A 19,191-nucleotide genomic window follows, 5' to 3' on the forward strand; every position below is an offset into this window, starting at 1 on the left:
TCTGTCATAGTTGACGTGTACCTATGATGAAAATTACAGGCCTCTCTCATCTTTTTAAGTGGGAGAACTTGCACAATTGGTGGCTGACTAAATACTTTTTTTCCCCACTGTATATATATATATATATATATATATATATATATATATAAACATGGGGGATTGGAAGTGATGCAGACAATTACATTGATGGAAGTTACAATCTATCTGCAATATTAAGCTGAAAAAAAAGATAAAAAGATAAAGACCTCTTCTTCAGGGATCGATCGGGTCCAATTTTGAGCAGCCAATTAGCATTCAACTCAGTGGTGCTCATTGATTTATACAAACCAGTGGAGAGACAACCAAGTACAGCCTCTCTGAGGAACGATATGCTACCAGCCTCCAGTGAGCCATCTGACAGAGTTTGACTGACAGGTCCCAACATTGTTTTGCTTTGTGGATTCGCTCCTTGTGGGACGTTATTAGCATCCTTTTTTTATTTAATCATCACACAATTCAGAGTTCAATTGTATTCTGCCATGTGAATTAATTGAATGAACAAGAACTTGACAGTACTGCATATCAGGAATATGTGGAATCTATACTTTTTTCGTAGTCTGGATCCTGGTGATCCTCTTTTTTTTGTTGTTGTGATTGTTAGGGTAAGCGTACCTATTAAGCCCACTTCCGTCTTTGGATTCAAATAAAAAATAAAACAATTCTGCTGTTTAATGTTTCAACCAATTAATCTGGTTGTTATATCCATAGCAGTTTTTATTCTAAGCCAATGAGATGTTTTCTTATTAAGTTATTGACAGTAATGTGTAAATTCCCACTAGTGGCCAATTTCAAAGGTGTTGAGGCAACCTTCAGATAAACACATTTTCCAGATATTTTTGTACCTTCTCAGATAAGTGATCATACTTTATGTCAAATAAAGAGATTCATGTGCTGATATATGCACATGATAGCATATTTTATGGGCATTAATTACTATTTCTTGCCAATTGAAAATATGGGTTTTTCATGCTAGCAGTCGTGCCTGCTTGACAAAGTCTCACAGTAGCAGCATAACTTGGTGAACTACAACAAGATAATAGATTTCAGGTGTTCACAGTTTACATTGTTAAATGCATTTTGTCTTATTTTACTGTTAAATTAACCTCTTATACATAGATTATATTTTTGTAAATTTGACATTTTTCTCAGGTGGGCTTAAAGGGTACAGTAGAACAAAAAGCACTCCCTTTATACAGAATGGAAATGGAAATAAATAAATATTGTTAAATATGATCAATACTAACTTTACATAATATTATAGTCTATATAATATATTTATACCCCAAACCATTGGTCTCCAAATATGTTATGAGAAGACTTTGCTATTCTGTCTTTTTCACCATAAATTACTGTTGTTCCAATTAATGATGTAGAGGTTAACCCAGGCCCTGTAACCCCCAGTATCACTCCTACTCCCCAGGCACTATCATTTGTTAACTTCTGTAACCGTAAAAGCCTTGGTTTCTTGCATGTCAACATCAGAAGCCTCCTCCCCAAGTTTGAGTTATTCACTGCGTTAGCACACTCTGCCAACCCTGATGTTCTAGCATTGTCTGAATCCTGGCTTAGGAAGGCCACCAAAAATTCAGACATTTTCCATCCCGAATTACAACATTTTCCGTCTAGATAGAACTGCCAAAGGGGGCGGAGTAGCAATCTACTGTAGAGATAGCCTGCAGAGCTCTATCATACTATCCAGGTCTGTGCCCAAACAGTTTGAGCTTCTACTTCTAAAAATCCACTTTTCCAGAAATAAGTATCTCACTGTTGCCGCTTGCTACAGACCCCCCTCAGCCCCCTGTTGTGCCCTGGACACCATATGTGAATTGCTTGCCCCCCATCTATCCTCAGAGTTCGTACTGCTTGGTGACCTAAACTGGGATGTGCTTAACACCCTGGCCGTCCTACAATCTAAACTAGATGCCCTCAATCTCGCACAAATTATCAAGGAACCTACCAGGTACAACCCTAAATCCGTAAACATGGGCACCCTCATAGATATCATCCTGACTAATTTACCCTCTAAATACACCTCCGCTGTCTTCAACCAGGATCTCAGCAATCACTGCCTCATTGCCTGCGTCCGTAATAGGTCCACAGTCAAACGACCACCCCTCATCACTGTCAAACACTCCCTAAAACACTTCAGCGAGCAGGCCATTCTAATTGACCTGGCCCGGGTATCCTGGATGGATATTGACCTCATTCCGTCAGTAGAGGATGCCTGGATGTTCTTCAAAAGTGCTTTCCTCTCCATCTTAATTAGGCATGCCCCATCAAAAAATTCAGAACTAAGAACAGATATAGCCCCTGGTTCACCCCAGACTTGACTGCCATTGACCAGCACAAAAACATCCTGTGGCGTACTGCATTAGCATCGAACAGCCCCCGCGATATGCAACTTTTCAGGGAAGTCAGGAACCAATATACACAATCAGTTAGGAAAGCAAAGGCTAGCTTTTTCAAACAGAAATGTGCATCCTGTAGCACTAACTCCAAAAAGTTTTGGGACACTGTAAAGTCCATGGAGAATAAGAGCACCTCCTCCCAGCTACCCACTGCACTGAGGCTAGGAAACCACCGATAAATCTACGATAATCGAGAATTTCAATAAGCATTTTGCTACGGCTGGCCTTGCTTTCCACCTGGCTACCCCTACCCCGGCCACCAGTTCTGCACCCTCCACTGCAACTTGCCCAAGCCCCGCTTCTCCTTCACCCAAATTCAGATAGCTGATGTCCTGAAAGAGCTGCAAAATCTGGACCCCTACAAATCATCTGGCCTAGACAATCTGGACCCTCTTTCTAAAATTAGCAAAATTGTCGCAACCCCTATTACTAGCCTGTTCAACCTCTCTTTCGTAACGTCTGAGATCCCCAGAGATTGGAAAGCTGCCGCGGTCATCCCCCTCTTCAAAGGGGGTGACACTCTAGATCCAAACTGTTACAGACCTATATCCATCCTGCCCTGCCTTTCGAAAGTATTTGAAAGCCAAGTTAACAAACAGATCACCAACCATTTCGAATCCCACCGTACCTTCTCCGCTATGCAATCTGGTTTCCGAGCTGGTCATGGATGCACCTCAGCCACGCTCAAGGTCCTAAACGATATAATAACCGCAATCGATAAAAGACAGTACTGTGCAGCTGTCTTTATCGACCTGGCCAAGGCTTTTGACTCTGTCAATCACACGCATTCTTATTGGCAGACTAAATAGCCTTGGTTTCTCAAATGACTGCCTCGCCTGGTTCACCAACTACTTCTCAGTTAGAGTTCAATGTGTCAAATCGGAGGGCCTGTTTTCTGGACCTCTGGCAGTCTCTATGGGGGTGCCAAAGGGTTCAATTCTCGGGCCGACTCTATTCTTTGTGTATATCAATGATGTCGCTCTTGCTGCTGGTGACTCTCAGATCCACCTCTACGCAGACGACACCATTTTGTATACATCTGGCCCTTCATTGGACACTGTGTTAACAAACCTCCAAACGAGCTTCAATGCCATACAACACTCCTTCCGTGGCCTCCAACTGCTCTTAAACGCTAGTAAAACTAAATGCATGCTCTTCAATCGAACGCTGCTTGCACCCGCCCGCCCGACTAGAATCACTACTCTCGGCGGGTCTGACTTAGAATATGTGGACAACTACAAATACCTAGGTGTCTGGTTAGGCCGTAAACTCTCCTTCCAGACTCACATTAAGCATCTCCAATCCAAAGTTAAATCTAGAATCAGCTACCTATTTTGCAACAAAGCCTCCTTCACTCATGCTGCCAAACATGCTCTCGTTAAACTGACTATCCTACCGATCCTCGACTTCGGCGATGTCATTTACAAAATAGCTTCCAACACTCTACTCAGCAAATTGGATGTAGTCTATCACAGTGTCATCCGTTTTGTCACCAAAGCCCCATAGACTACCCACCATTGTGACCTGTACGCTCTCGTTGACTGGCCCTCACTACATATTCGTCGCCAAACCCACTGGCTCCAGGTCATCTATAAATCTCTTCTAGGCAAATCCCCGCCTTATCTTAGCTCATTGGTCACCATAGCAACACTCATCTGTAGTATGCGTTCCAGCAGGTATCTCACTGGTCATCTCCAAAGCCAACACCTCCTTTGGCCGCCATTCCTTCCAGTTCTCTGCTGCAAATGACTGGAACGAACTGCAAAAATCTCTGAAGCTGGAGACACTTATTTCCCTCACTATCTTTAAGCATCAGTTGTCAGAGCAGCTTACCGATCACTGCACCTGTACACAGCCCATCTGTAATTAGCCCACCCAACTACCTCATCCCCATATTGTTATTTACATTGTTATTTATTTTGCTCATTTGCACCCCAGTATCTCTATTTGCACATCATCTTCTGCACATCTATCACTCCAGTGTTAATACTAAATAGTAATTATTTTGCACTATGGCCTATTTGTTGCCTTACCTCCATAACTTACTACATTTGCACACACTGTATATAGATTTTCTATTGTGTTATTGACTGTACGTTTTGTTTATTCCATATGGAACTCTGTGTTGGTGTTGTTTTTATCGCACTGCTTTGCTTTATCTTGGCCAGGTCGCAGTTGTAAATGAGAACTTGTTCTCAACTGGCTTACCTGGTTAAATAAAGGTTAAATAAAATAAATGTAAAGAAAAGCCCAGTATGCTCCTATTAAGCCCGGTTTGCATTGAAACACATGGGGATAGTTTGTTGATATCCCTAAAATACAATTAACATAAGCATAAATTAGTTTTTTTGTTCAGATTTAAGTTGATTAAAACACACAAAAACTACAGTTATGCGTATTATGCATCTAGCCATGGTGACTTTATCAAGATTGGAAATAATTAGGAACAATTAGATACCTCTGTACTCTCTCCTAGACGTTTGAAGTGGACAGGTATTGGTTGATGCGGAGAGAGAAGAATAAAAGATCAGGGTTGAGGGATATCTGGCATAGGAGACCTACAAGTGGATAAAAAAGCAAACGAATGTGGGACAAGATGACTATTGGGCAACTACTCATGCACTTTTGGGTGGGGGCATTGTCATATTGTTGTCCTTCATTCATCCAGTTAATTCAGTTTTTTGGTCCACCTCCTGTACCTTTGTAATACAACAGTAGAAAGGGAGATGTGAAACTATCTTCAGATAGGCTTTAGGAAGTTGAACTAATTAACAAGAATAGCAGTACAGCAAATGTGAATCCGCTTTCAGATAATTCACTGAAACTTGTGTGTGTTATGGTCTTTGTGCATGGCTTCTTATCACACCTGCTTTAACTAATCATGTCTTGATTGAAGTCTATGATTAGTTGAATCAGGTGTGAACTGGTTGGCAAGAACAAAAGTCCACATTGGTCTCTGTGGATACGATTGGACACCCCCCTGTTATGAGTGCTACTTTAATGATGAATAGTAATGATCAGTTATTTAATAACTTTAGGGGAGATTAATATTATCACATTTTATATAAATATCAGTTTTTACATTTTGAAAATTAGGTGGGCTTATTTGGAACAACTATCGGCTTTCAGTAACAATTAAGCCCAGTCCGGACTTTTCACATATTTTATCAAATATTTATTAAAACATTTAAGTAAAGTTATAAAACCTCATATGAGAGATTCATCTTTCATTTTATCTCAACTTTTCTTACAGAAATTAGGGCAGTAAATGTTAGAAATGTCTAAATTTAGATTCTGGCGGGCTAAATAGGTACACTTACCCTAATTATTTCTTATAACATTAATATTGAGTTGTCCTTCCATATATGTAGTTTGCCTGCATTGCTTGGCCAGCATTGTGGGGGATGCAGGCAGTGTAATGCAGGGCTCCAGTGAAGTTTGTGTGCTCTGGTCTGCTTTAAAGCTCTTCTGCATTCTGCTATGTGCCCTGCAGTGTCTGCTGCCTGTACCACACTAACAGGTTAGATCTAAGTCTCTGTGCCCACTAGTGGAGCAACTTACTCCTCATATATTCTGTCATGTCTTAGAGTGTGATAAATAAAGGTGTTTGTGTTTGGTAACAAAATAACAGGGGGAAAAATCAGGTTTATGCAGGCTGTTACATCCTCATTATCTTATTTATTTTCTTCATAACAATGAGATTGCTCGCCATGCAGCCAGCGACAACCAGCGAGGAATCGAGCGTAATCTGTTTACTTGGTTACGTGCCACAAACTGTGCGTAAGCCACTTTGATTTCCATTTTGCACTTAGTCAATTCCAGCTCAGGGTATTTTGACATGGTGCGTCAGAGAGGGATTTGAGGTGGAAGTCTGAGAGATGCCAGGAGTCTTCTGGAGGCATTAAGCCTATACCAGAGCCCACTAACTAACACTGGGGGTGTGTCCCAATTGGCACCTTATTCCCCCCTATATACACTAGTACACTACTTTTAACAAAACCCCTATGACCCTGTGGCACCCTGTTCCCTATGTAGTGCGCTACTTTTGAGAATATGGTTGCCATTTGGGATATACACAAGTACTGGGGAGTGGTGCACGGGTGCAGGCGAAGCGATGTCCACAGAGCTCGCAACTCAGAGCCCCCCCCCCCCCATCCTGCTCTGACAAAGGAGGAAAAAGAACAGAGGGTTTCAAAGGGCAGAGCCGCATCAAAAAATAACCGATTTTCATCAGAAGGGAACCTGACACATTTGTGGAGCTTCAAAGCTGCTCCCAACACAGTCATACGGAATAAGAAGAGGAGAGAGAGAGAGAGACACTGACTATTGGCACCCTGTAGAATATGTGGGGCTTGAAAGAACAAATAAAGAAACATGACTTTACAGCAGAAGTATTTTTCTTCTCTTACATTAGAGAGGATTGCCCATTTTTGTGTGGCGGGAAATGGTGCCGTCTTCGAGGAGCTCTGTTACAGGCGAAAATGAAAGAGCATCTAATGGCACAGTGCATCTGTGAGACAGCCCTAGTAGCACTCTGAAACAAGTTACACTGACTCATCCCTGCCTCCTTGGTTTTAGCACTAACAGACATACGTCTGCTGCGAAATATCTGTATTACAGCTTTGTATAAAGGGATACCAATTCCGATGGGTGTGCTATGAGAGCACGAAAGGGGAGGGGAGGTAGAGAAGGGAGAGATGGGATGGTAATCTCACTGCAGACCATGAATGTCAGCATGGGCCTTGACTGATGCGCTAGAGCTGGATCGCCGCACAGACTTTCAACTTAACTTCTCTCTCCCTCCATCTCTTCTCCTGTCCCTCTCCTTTCTGCCAACTCTCACTCCATCTCTTCTCCTGTCCCTCTCCTTTCTGCCAACTCTCACTCCATCTCTTCTCCTGTCCCTCTCCTTTCTGCCAACTCTCACTCCATCTCTTCTCCTGTCCCTCTCCTTTCTGCCATCTCTCCCTCCATCTCTTCTCCTGTCCCTCTCCTTTCTGCCAACTCTCACTCCATCTCTTCTCCTGTCCCTCTCCTTTCTGCCATCTCTCACTCCATCTCTTCTTTGTCCCTCTCCTTTCTGCCATCTCTCACTCCATCTCTTCTCCTGTCCCTCTCCTTTCTGCCATCTCTCACTCCATCTCTTCTCCTGTCCCTCTCCTTTCTGCCATCTCTCCCTCCATCTCTTCTCCTGTCCCTCTCCTTTCTGCCAACTCTCACTCCATCTCTTCTCCTGTCCCTCTCCTTTCTGCCATCTCTCACTCCTCTCTTCCTTACATTATTCTCCCTCTGTGCTTCTCACTACCCTCTTCCTCCTCTCCCCCGGTGCCCCTCTTTCACTTTCTCTCTCCCTCTCTCTAAATACTGTATATATATATATCTCTCTCTTTCTCACTCTCTTTCTCCATCTCCCCCCTCTCTCCCCCCTCTCTCTGTGTGACAGCAGTACAGGGAGGATCATTGATTAATTCCTATGTGAGTCCGGCTGCCCAGTGCAAACTGTAATCAGCCAGGAGAGCAGCTCTCACCGCATTCCCGCCTTTAATTTCTTCTTTGGTTTATTCACCCGCTTTTTCTCCTCTGCTTGCTAAAAATCTTTGTGAGGGGTGGGTAGGGGGAACATTTTCGTAAAGCACCTGCATTCATTTTGCACGGAGCTCTGCTAATGCTGTGGATGTTGTGAGGTAGGGAGATGGAGAGAGAGCAGTGCCTGTGAACTGCCAAGCCCAGTCACCAGTTGAATGCAGCCAGTGTGCCTGGACATGGATGGGAGCGCTGGGGAAGAAAATTCACTTGGGTACCCTGATGAGCGTCCAGCCCACTGGGGAGAATAATTATCTGGAGCTTTTCCACAAAGGGCCTCCACCCTGCCTGCCTCTCAGCCTGCCTGCTCCATGCCGGGAATGAGGAGGAGTGTTTTTAAATACCTGCTGCTGTCCTGCCCAGCTCTCTGACTCTGCTGCCGCTGACCGACTGTAAGTAGCTACTTCAGCCTCTAGTGTGGTAATACCGGCGGGGGGGGCCACTGCCCAGCACTAACAGGTTGGCAGTGTTGGGAGCGTTGAGCTCAAGTGCAACGAACAGTTTAACATTCTGGCTGCATTGTGTGAAGTGATTTCTCACCGTGCATGCTGTGCATGCTGAATTAAAGTTACGCTATCCCGGACTTGAGCTCTCATTTATTCTCATTTTGGAGCCGAAATGAAATTCACATCAACAGGCTTGTGAAAAGTAAAACCTAAAAGTGGCTGATCGTTGAGTTCTATTGATGTCTATTAAAGTTCTATTGATGCCTATTAAAGTTCTGCCTTGCCTGCTGGTTCCTAATTAGGAGAACATTCCTCAGAGTAAGTTGGGGAAGAGAGTCGCTCACTGTCCTGTGTCCTCCCAGCTCAGCTGAGGCTGATGGAGTAGAGAGAGAGAGAAGGGCTTTGATTTTTCTTGTTAAAGGGACAATCTAGAATTGGTACATCCATTTAGCTGTTTAGCAAAAAAAGTGGTGGCGTGTCCTCATTGTTGTTGTTCGAATCCCAGACTGCCCCTTTAAACAGGACACCGGCTAGACGTCAGCCAGTTCTCCATGGTGATTTCGTTGTTGCCAGGAACACCGAAGACCTTGTTTCACGTTGACTGTCTCTGTCTGCATGTTGTTAGAGGATGCCGGCTCAGACGGTAGGTAGAGTTTGAGGTTGAGTTTTATATAGCAAACTGCTAGTGTTTATTATCACTTCTCATTCTGATCCAATGACAGGAATTGTTTGCAGTCATTCTTCCTTCATGACTGTTTCTTCTCCTGTGGCTACAGGCTGCATGCTCTGTGGGTTTGGGCGCTGTGAGTTTCTCTGTAATTTTGCTGTAGCCTACTGTATGTTTTCAGGCAGTAATCCCTGTAGTAAGGCTGGCTTTAGTGAGTAAATGTGTCTGTTGGCTCTGTGTGTATTAGTTCGCTGAGTCCCAAATGGCACCATATTCCCTATAAAGTGAACTACTTTTCACCAGAAGCCCTATGTATGGGCCCTGGTCTAAAGTATTGCACTATAAAGTGAATAGTGGGGCATTTGGGACGCAACCTAGTTGTATTTGGGTTGTTACTGTAGCTCTGTTTGTACTCCACCACACATTAGTATTTATGGGGGACAGACATCCCCTCTCTCTGGATCCTCCTCAGCTGTCAGGTTGGATCAGGGTGGGGAACAGGGGATTTTAGGGGGGATAGGGAATGGATATTGCTCTCCTCTCCTGTCGGCTGTACTGTACCTGGCTGCCCAGTGCCCACACCACACCACTTCCAGGGAACTGCCAATGCCAGGGTCCACTGCTCTGGCCCAACTCCCGTTCGCTTTCCTCTCCCTGAAATCCTGCCATCGTCACCCTGGATCTGTGCCTCACATCTCCCCTCCTCTCTTCTTCTCTCTACTCCTCTTTTCTCTCTCAGCGTATTCCCGACAAGCCCTGGATTAGGATTTATGACTTATTAACATGATTTCCCCTGTTACATGTTTGTCATCATTGGTTTTAGCTTGTGATCATTGTCTGTTCAGGGTCATCTGATCATGTGCATTCATCTAATAAAGGCTGAACTGTGAATCACGTCATCCTTTTCATGAAACACATTATCTCATTGTTTTCTCTCTCTTTCTCTGTAGCCACCAGTTCCACCAAGCTGGAAGACCTGAGCTATCTTGATGAACAGCGTAATACTCCCCTGCGGACGTCCATTCGGCTGCCCTGGCATAACACAGGTGGGAGGGCACCACAAGACTCCAAAGGTACTGTTAAACAGCATGGGCACTGTACACCTAGGTTGCATCCTAAATGGTACCCCATTCCCTATATAGTTCACTACTTTTGACCAGGGCCCTTTGTAGAGCACTATATAATAGGGAATAGGAATGCCATTTGGATCACACCCATACAGTAACTAGTTACTCTCCAGGATAGAACAAGGGCCACCACAGTGCACACCAGACTCATAAACAAAACATAGGGAAAATTTAGACCTATTCCATAGAACACAGAGCAGCATATGCTACATGGCCAAAAGTATGTGGACACCTGCTCGTCACACCTTTCATTCCAAAATCATGGGCATTAATATGGAGTTGGTCCCCCCTTTGCTGCTGCTACTATTTAACCCTCTTTTAAAACCCTCTCAGTTTTCTCTGCCGCTGTCAGTATAAAGTTGTTAGTGTTATGTAAAATGTCCCTGTGGACAACATTTTTTGCAACAGTCCACATTGATGAGCATTATGTGTTTGGCTTTTATTAGACACTGTAAGCAGTCTAATAGAAGCATTTATATTTGTTAAATTGCAAACCTTTGCCATCCACCTCCATGATTGTCAGTGGCTGTTTAAATGCAGTTGAGCAGCTTCTCCAACTAAACTGCTATTCCCAGAGTACATCGCTCAGTAGACAGAGGGGACTGGCGGTCGTCGGATAGTACAGCTAGTACTGATTTGTCGCTCTTATGCAGTCAAGGTGTGTGGGAGAGAGAAATAATCAGCGCTGAAGTTAGCTGCCCTGTTAATGATCACTTACAAATTGTCCAAGCCAATGGAGCTAGCTAGTCATAGCTCAGACCGAGAGATGGAAAGAGATGGGGAGAGAGAAAAAGAGAGAAAGACAGACAGAGAGAGCGAGAGGAAAAAATACAGAGAGAGGGGGGAGAGATAATCAGAGAGGGCAATGATGAAGAGCGAGAGAGAGCTGCAGAGGAAAAATAGCCCACTCTGTTTCTCTAGCTGTGCGGTGGACACTGACTGCAGTTCAGGCTTAAGCCATCTCCTCTCCTCCCCTTCAACAGCCCTGAGAAGAGTGTTTGGCCTGCAGCAGGTGTTTATCGCCTGGCTGACAGTCAGCACTTATCACACTGCAACTGCCATAGACAGACAGACGGACAGTGATTTCTTGTTATGATCAACTGATATTTATGTTCCTCAAATGGTTTGTGAACGAATGGTGTGACAATGAGACACACAAAGACAGTTCAGATGATTACAGGAGAAAAATATCTTGGATGGGACTAGGGCTTGGCGTCCGCATTCTAATTGATCTTGCATCTCGATGTGCGAGTTTGATCTTGCCGTGGCGTGTGTATGTGTCAGGTTTGCAATCCACAGAAATGTTAAACATTTCATCATATTGTGTCATTTTGACTGAGCGCTGGCTTTCAGAGAAAACAGATGAAAGATGTGTAAGGTAAACAGCCCAGGTGTAAACGGTGTTTCAGATGGAGACATTCCTCTAATCAGTGACTGAATTGGTTTTGAGGCTTGGCTTCACGCCAGCTAGGGAGGCAAATGTCTGTCTATTCACGCTCTCGCCTAGCTGCTTTTTACCACCTGTGTAAATGTATGATGGATTATACTGTTGAAGTCGGAAGTTTACGTACACCTTAGCCAAATACATTTAAACTCAGTTTTTCACAATTCCTGACATTTAATCCTAGTAAAAAGTCCCTGTCTTAGGTCAGTTAGGATCACCACTTTATTTTAAGAATGTGAAATGTCAGAATAATAGTAGAGAGTGATTTATTTCAGCTTTTATTTATTTCATCACATTCCCAGTGGGTCAGAAGTTTACATACACTCAATTAGTATTTGGTAGCATTGCCTTTAAATTGTTTAACTTGGGTCAAACGTTTTGAGTAGCCTTCCACATGCTTCCCACCATAAGTTGGATGAATTTTGGCCCATTCCTCCTGACCCGCTGGAATTGTGATACAGTGAATTATAAGTGAAATAATCTGTCTGTAAACAATTGTTGGAAAAATTACTTGTGTCATGCACAAAGTAGATGTCCTAACCGACTTGCCAAAACTATAGTTTGTTAACAAGAAATGTGTGGAGTGGTTGAAAAACGAGTTTTAATGACCTAAGTGTATGTAAACTTCCGACTTCAGCTGTATATGTTCATATATCTTATGAACCTTCAGTTAGTAAATGTTTGTATTTTATTTGGTTCCCTCCAGCGCGCTTCGCTCCCTACAAGCCGGTGGACATCATGCTCAAGCCGCTGCTGTTCGAGGTGCCCAGCATCACCACAGACTCAGTGTTTGTGGGCCGCGATTGGCTCTTCCAGCAGCTGGAGGACATTCTGAATGGTGGCGGTTGCGAGGAGAGCCGTGGCGCCGTGGTTGTGGGCAACGTGGGCTTCGGCAAGACGGCCATCATCTCCCGCCTGGTGGCGCTCAGCTGTCACGGCGGCCGCATGCGGCAGATCGCCTCCAACAGCCCTAGCTCGTCGCCCAAAAGTAAGAAATAACTGCTAGTTATGTTTCAAATGGCACCCTATTCCCTATTTAGTGAACTCCCTTTGACCAGGGCCCAGGACGCATCCACAGTCACGCACTGCCTGGACCAAATGTGACCTAATCCTCCTCATCATCATCATCATTCATGTTGGGTGCTCTAGTGTAAATAGACCTGTCAGGGACTTACAGAAAGATTAGACTGTGGGCTGAAATAATGTGTGGTTAAATACATCAACATGTACAGTAGTGACATGAAATGTCCAGGAACTGTGTAGCCCAAAACATCATTCATCCAGGTTCTGACAGGAAGTGATACTGATAGGTACAGTATAGAGTTTTCACTTTTCTACTGAGTGGCAGACAAAAATATGTAATTGTAATGCTACAGACTACTGTATGTTTCTGAATACAGAAGGGCACAACCTTGGTTGCATTGATGTCATTTCTATGCTTTCTCGAGTTGTGAAATGTTGAATACTGTATGCTATGCGTACGTTTTTTTCACATTCTCACAAGGTTATTCTGTACGAATGAAAATACATTCTCATTGTGAGAATCAGAACTGATTTGTCAAACAATTAAAAGTTATCAGGTATGTCCCAAACAGCACCCTATTCCCTATATAGTGCGCTGCTTCTGACGAGCCAAAAATAGTGCACTATTGGAGTGCCATTTGGGATGCAGCCATGGTTGCACCTGAAGAGTCTTAGAGCAGTAGAGTCTTTACAGTGAGTCTTCCTGTTGATGGACAAGCCTGCTTCCCTCCCTCTCTTCCTTCTAGATGGTGGGGACACCCAGAGCACCGACCTCCCCCTCAGCCAGCCCCCCCAGCCCACCCCTCCACCCAGCGCCACCAACACCATGCGGAACAACAGCTGTCCCGGCACCCCTGAGATCCAGAGACGCAAGGAGGAGGCCGTCAAACGCCTGGCCACCAAGGTACTGGAGGCTCACATGGTCAGATCACAGTTCATAGCCCAACCCAACATTGGGAATGTTGTTACAGTGACTTTGTCTGTGTCACAGATCACCTATAGAGCTCTGGTCAAAAGTATCACTATATAGGGAATATGGTGCAATTTGGGACATACCCTTTGAGATTAGAAGATAACTTTTGGTCTCTTTTTTAAGTTGGTCTTTTGTAGGTTTGCATGGAAATGTGTTTATTACACATGACGGCTTTGGGGCATTGTGTCATTTCACCGGTCAGGTTCAAGGAAGACATTTTGTTACTGTGATGTGCATATTGGTGCTCAGAATAGCAAGAAGTCGACGAGAGTGTCATACCTTAACACTAGAACCGCTAAAGCAGTCATTTTGAATACTCATGAATTGTATTTATTTATTACTCTGCCATTTTTTAAGTCATGCCCCCCGACCCCCCGTCCTTGTCTTTTCCTAAATAAGTCTATATAACAGGCTGTCAGTGTTAGAATCTTAATATCACAAACAGAACTGGGGTTATAACCAGTTTTAGGAGGGGATGTCTTTCTCCCAACAGTAGGGCCAGCTCCGCTCCTTCTTCCGACAGTTGAAAGTGCAGTGCCCAGCTGATAATCACCCCGATAATTGCCTCGAAACTGAACCTAAACTATACTGAAAATAATTTCACGCATATAACAACAGATTAAATAAATTAAGTAAAGTATGATGGGGAGAAAGAGGGAGAATGGGTGAGTTGATGAGCGAGGGGAAGTGAACAATGCTTAATTATGTAATCAACAATTGTGAATGAAGAACAGGGCGGGCCATTCTATTGTATTGATCCATGCTAATTATAATCTTTAAATGGTACAGTGCCTTCAGAAAGTATTCACACCCCTTGACTTTTTCCACATTTTGTTTTGTTACAACCTGAATTTAAAATGGATTAAATTGAGACTTTTTGTCACTGGCCTACATACAATACCCCATAATGTCAAAGTGGAATTATGTTTTTTGAAATGTTTACAAATTAATTTAAAATGAAAAGCTGAAATGTCTTGAGTCAATAAGTATTCAACCCCTTTGTTATGGCTAGCCTAAATAAGTTCAGGAATAAAAAAGTACTTAACACTAGAACCGCCTGGCCTTTCAGCCTATACAGTGGGGGAAAAAAGTATTTAGTCAGCCACCAATTGTGCAAGTTCTCCCACTTAAAAAGATGAGAGAGGCCTGTAATTTTCATCATAGGTACACGTCAACTATGACAGACAAAATGAGAAAAAGAAATCCAGAAAATCACATTGTAGGATTTTTAATGAATGTATTTGCAAATTATGGTGGAAAATAAGTATTTGGTCAATAACAAAAGTTTCTCAATACTTTGTTATATACCCTTTGTTGGCAATGACACAGGTCAAACATTTTCTGTAAGTCTTCACAAGGTTTTCACACACTGTTGCTGGTATTTTGGCCCATTCCTCCATGCAGATCTCCTCTAGAGCAGTGATGTTTTGGGGCTGTCGCTGGGCAACACGGACTTTCTTCTCCCTCCAAAGATTTTCTATGGGGTTGAGATCTGGAGACTGTCTAGGCCACTCCAGGACCTTGAAATGCTTCTTACGAAGCCACTCCTTCGTTGCCCGGGCGGTGTGTTTGGGATCATTGTCATGCTGAAAGACCCAGCCACGTTTCATCTTCAATGCCCTTGCTGATGGAAGGAGGTTTTCACTCAAAATCTCACGATACATGGCCCCATTCATTCTTTCCTTTTACACGGATCAGTCGTCCTGGTCCCTTTGCAGAAAAACAGCCCCAAAGCATGATGTTTCCACCCCCATGCTTCACAGTAGGTATGGTGTTCTTTGGATGCAACTCAGCATTCTTTGTCCTCCAAACACGGCGAGTTGAGTTTTTACCAAAAAGTTCTATTTTGGTTTCATCTGACCATATGACATTCTCCCAATCCTCTTCTGGATCATCCAAATGCACTCTAGCAAACTTCAGACGGGCCTGGACATGTACTGGCTTAAGCAGGGGGACACGTCTTGCATTGCAGGATTTGAGTCCCTGGCGGCGTAGTGTGTTACTGATGGTAGGCTTTGTTACTTTGGTCCCAGCTCTCTGCAGATCATTCACTATGTCCCCCCGTGTGGTTCTGGGATTTTTGCTCACCGTTCTTGTGATCATTTTGACCCCACGGGGTGAGATCTTGCGTGGAGCCCCAGATGGAGGGAGATTATCAGTGGTCTTGTATGTCTTCCATTTCCTAATAATTGCTCCCACAGTTGATTTCTTCAAACCAAGCTGCTTACCTATTGCAGATTCAGTCTTCCCAGCCTGGTGCAGGTCTACAATTTTGTTTCTGGTGTCCTTTGACAGCTCTTTGGTCTTGGCCATAGTGGAGTTTGGAGTGTGACTGTTTGAGGTTGTGGACAGGTGTCTTTTATACTGATAACAAGTTCAAACAGGTGCCATTAATACAGGTAACGAGTGGAGGACAGAGGAGCCTCTTAAAGAAGAAGTTACAGGTCTGTGAGAGCCAGAAATCTTGCTTGTTTGTAGGTGACCAAATACTTATTTTCCACCATAATTTGCAAATAAATTCATAAAAAATCCTACAATGTGATTTTCTGGATTTTCTTTTCTCAATTTGTCTGTCATAGTTGACGTGTACCTGTGATGAAAATTACAGGCCTCTCTCATCTTTTTAAGTGGGAGAACTTGCACAATTGGTGGCTGACTAAATACTTTTTTCCCCCACTGTATTCTCTTCTCTCTGTCTGCTTCTCCTGTCCTTAATTTCATCCCTCAATCCACCACCTGTAGATTGGGGAGGGAGGCTGTGGCGCCTCCCTGAATCATGTCCTTTCATATCAAGGCTGGGTTATCCTTGAGTATTTATGAGGTTTCATCAAAAACGTAACAGACCATGCGGCACTCAGTTGATTTATGTTTGTTTACATTCATTTATTTGTATCTGAAGCAAGTTAATTAAAACATTTCCCTGGGGTTCCTGGTTGTTTACTGAAGACAATCACACAGAGTCCCCATTAAATTAATTCTCACATCATAGGCCCGTTTGATTTGCAGCGAGCACTGGGCTTAGTTAAATAACCATTCCTCTTGATTCTCCCTCATCAAATGGACATACAATCCAACGCAAAGTCACTCAGGCCCAATTTTCACCTCGGCGGCTCCAATACAATGGAGAGGGAGAGAGTGAGAAGCTAATTATGGATCCTTAACATGTTGTGATTGCTACTGCACTCTTCTGTCACTCACAGAGAGAGTCAAATGATTTGTCGGGTCATACTCCCCTAGGACTCGTCTCTGTCTGCATCCCAAATGGCACCCTATTCCCTATATAGTGCACTACTTTTGACCAGAGCCCTATGCACTATAAAGGGAAATAGGGTGCCATTTGGGACAACCTCAGTGTTGCCAGGGTAACATGTTAGCAGTGTGGTCAGAAAGACCTCAGGTAGGGTAAATTGGCCAAATCGGAAGGCTGTGGCTCACAGTTCACAACATGAATATAGCAGCTTCCTACAATCTGAGGCGACTTGTCAATACAGAATGGCTTATTCATCGGTTTATTTATTCCACCATACTGTATGGCAGGAATCGTCAACTGGCGGCCCACGGGCCAAATTAGATTTTATTTGGCCCCCCAACGTTCTTAGGACATTAAAGTGTAAAATCACTAGGAATTCACCTCAAAATTATTTAAATTTAGGACATCTATTCCTAAGTATTTCCATTCATAAATAGACCAAGGAGCTGATCGTGAACTACAGGAGAAAGCAGGAAGAGCACGGCCCCATCCACATTGATGTATAGTAGCAAGTTGAGAGCTTCAAGTTCCTTGGCGTCCACATTACTAAGGATTTAACATGGTCCACACACACCCGCACAGTCGTGAGGAGGGCACGGCAGCGCCTCTTCCCCCTCAGGAGGCTTAAAAGATTTGTCATGGGCCCTCAGATCCTCAAAAAGTTATACAGCTGCACAATCGAGAGCATCTTGACTGGCTCCATCACCGCTTGGTATGGCAAATGCACCTCGACCGCAAAGCAATACAGAGGGTGGTGCAGAGAGCCCAGTACATCACTGGGGCCGAGCTCCCTACAATCCAGGACCTCTATATCAGGCGGTGCCAAAAGACTCCAGCCACCCATGCCATAGACTGTTCACTCTGCTACCATCTGGCAAACGGTACCGGAGCATCGGCTCTCGGACCAACAGGCTTCGAGACAGCTTCTACCCCCAACCCATAAGACTGCTAAATAGCCATAAGTCTGATAAATACTGTAGTTAATTAATAGTTACCCGGACTATCTGCACTGACCCTGTCTTGCACTGACTCTATGCACATTCATAAGACTACAATGCCTTGCAAAAGTATTCATCCCCCTTGGCTTTTTTCCTATTTTGTTGCATTACAACCTGTCATTTAAATTGATTTTTATTTGGATTTCATGTAATGGACATACACAAAATAGTCAAAATTGTTGAAGTGAAATGAAAAAAAATAACTTGTTTCAAAAAATTCAAAAACATTAATAACGGAAAAGTGGTGCGTGCATATGTATTCACCCGCTTTGCTATGAAGTACCTAAATAAGATCTGGTGCAACCAATTACCTTCAGAAGTCACATAATTAGTTAAATAAAGTCCACCTGTGTGCAATCTAAGTGTCACATGATCTGTCACATGTTCTGAAAGGCCCCAGAGTCTGCAACACCACTAAGCAAGGGGCACCACCAAGCAAGCGGCACCATGAAGGCCAAGGAGCTCTCCAAACAGGCCAGGGACAATGTTGTGGAGAAGTACAGATCAGGGTTGGGTTATAAAAAAATATCAGAAACTTTGAACATCCCACGGAGCACCATTAAATCCATTATTAAAAAATGGAAATAATATGGCACCACAACAAACCTGCCAAGAGAGGGCCGCCCACCAAAACTCACGGACCAGGTAAGGAGGGCATTAATCAGAGAGGCAACAAAGAGACCAAAGCTAACCCTGAAGGAGCTGCAATGCTGTCCATAGGACCACTTTAAGCCGTACACTCCACAGAGCTGGGCTTTACGGAAGAGTGGCCAGAAAAAAACCATTGCTTAATGAAAAAAATAAGCAAACACGTTTGGTGTTCGCCAAAAGGCATGTGGGAGACTCCCAAAACATATGGAAGAAGGTACTCTGGTCAGATGAAACGCTATGTCTGGCGCAAACCCAACACCTCTCATCACCCCGAGAACACCATCCCCACAGTGAAGCATGGTGGTGGCAACATCATGCTTTGGGGAAGTTTTTCATCGGCAGGGACGGGGAAACTGGTCAGAATTGAAGGAATGATGGATGGGGCAAAATACAGGGAAATTATTGAGGGAAACCTGTTTCAGTCTTCCAGAGATTTGAGACTGGGACGGAGGTTCATCTTCCAGCAGGACAATGACCCTAAGCATACTGCTAAAGCAACACTCAAGTGGTTTAAGGGGAAACATTTAAATGTCTTGGAATGGCCTAGTCAAAGCCCAGACCTCAATCCAATTGAGAATCTGT

The 19,191-nt window shown here is 43.8% G+C and overlaps 1 protein-coding gene across 1 annotated transcript in view; it reads left to right on the top strand.

Moving 5' to 3' along the window:
• Positions 1-19,191, top strand: part of LOC311144136 (protein TANC1-like) — a 294,875-nt gene that overhangs the window by 198,213 nt on the left and 77,471 nt on the right. Inside the window, exons 9-11 of the mRNA XM_084180127.1 lie at positions 10,094-10,216; positions 12,421-12,702; positions 13,484-13,641. Coding sequence (XP_084036253.1) covers positions 10,094-10,216; positions 12,421-12,702; positions 13,484-13,641 — 563 coding nt within the window. The remainder of the gene's footprint in view (positions 1-10,093; positions 10,217-12,420; positions 12,703-13,483; positions 13,642-19,191) is intronic.

Source organism: Coregonus lavaretus (assembly GCF_964263955.1).
Source record: "Coregonus lavaretus genome assembly, chromosome: 16".
Lineage (NCBI taxonomy): Eukaryota > Metazoa > Chordata > Actinopteri > Salmoniformes > Salmonidae > Coregonus > Coregonus lavaretus.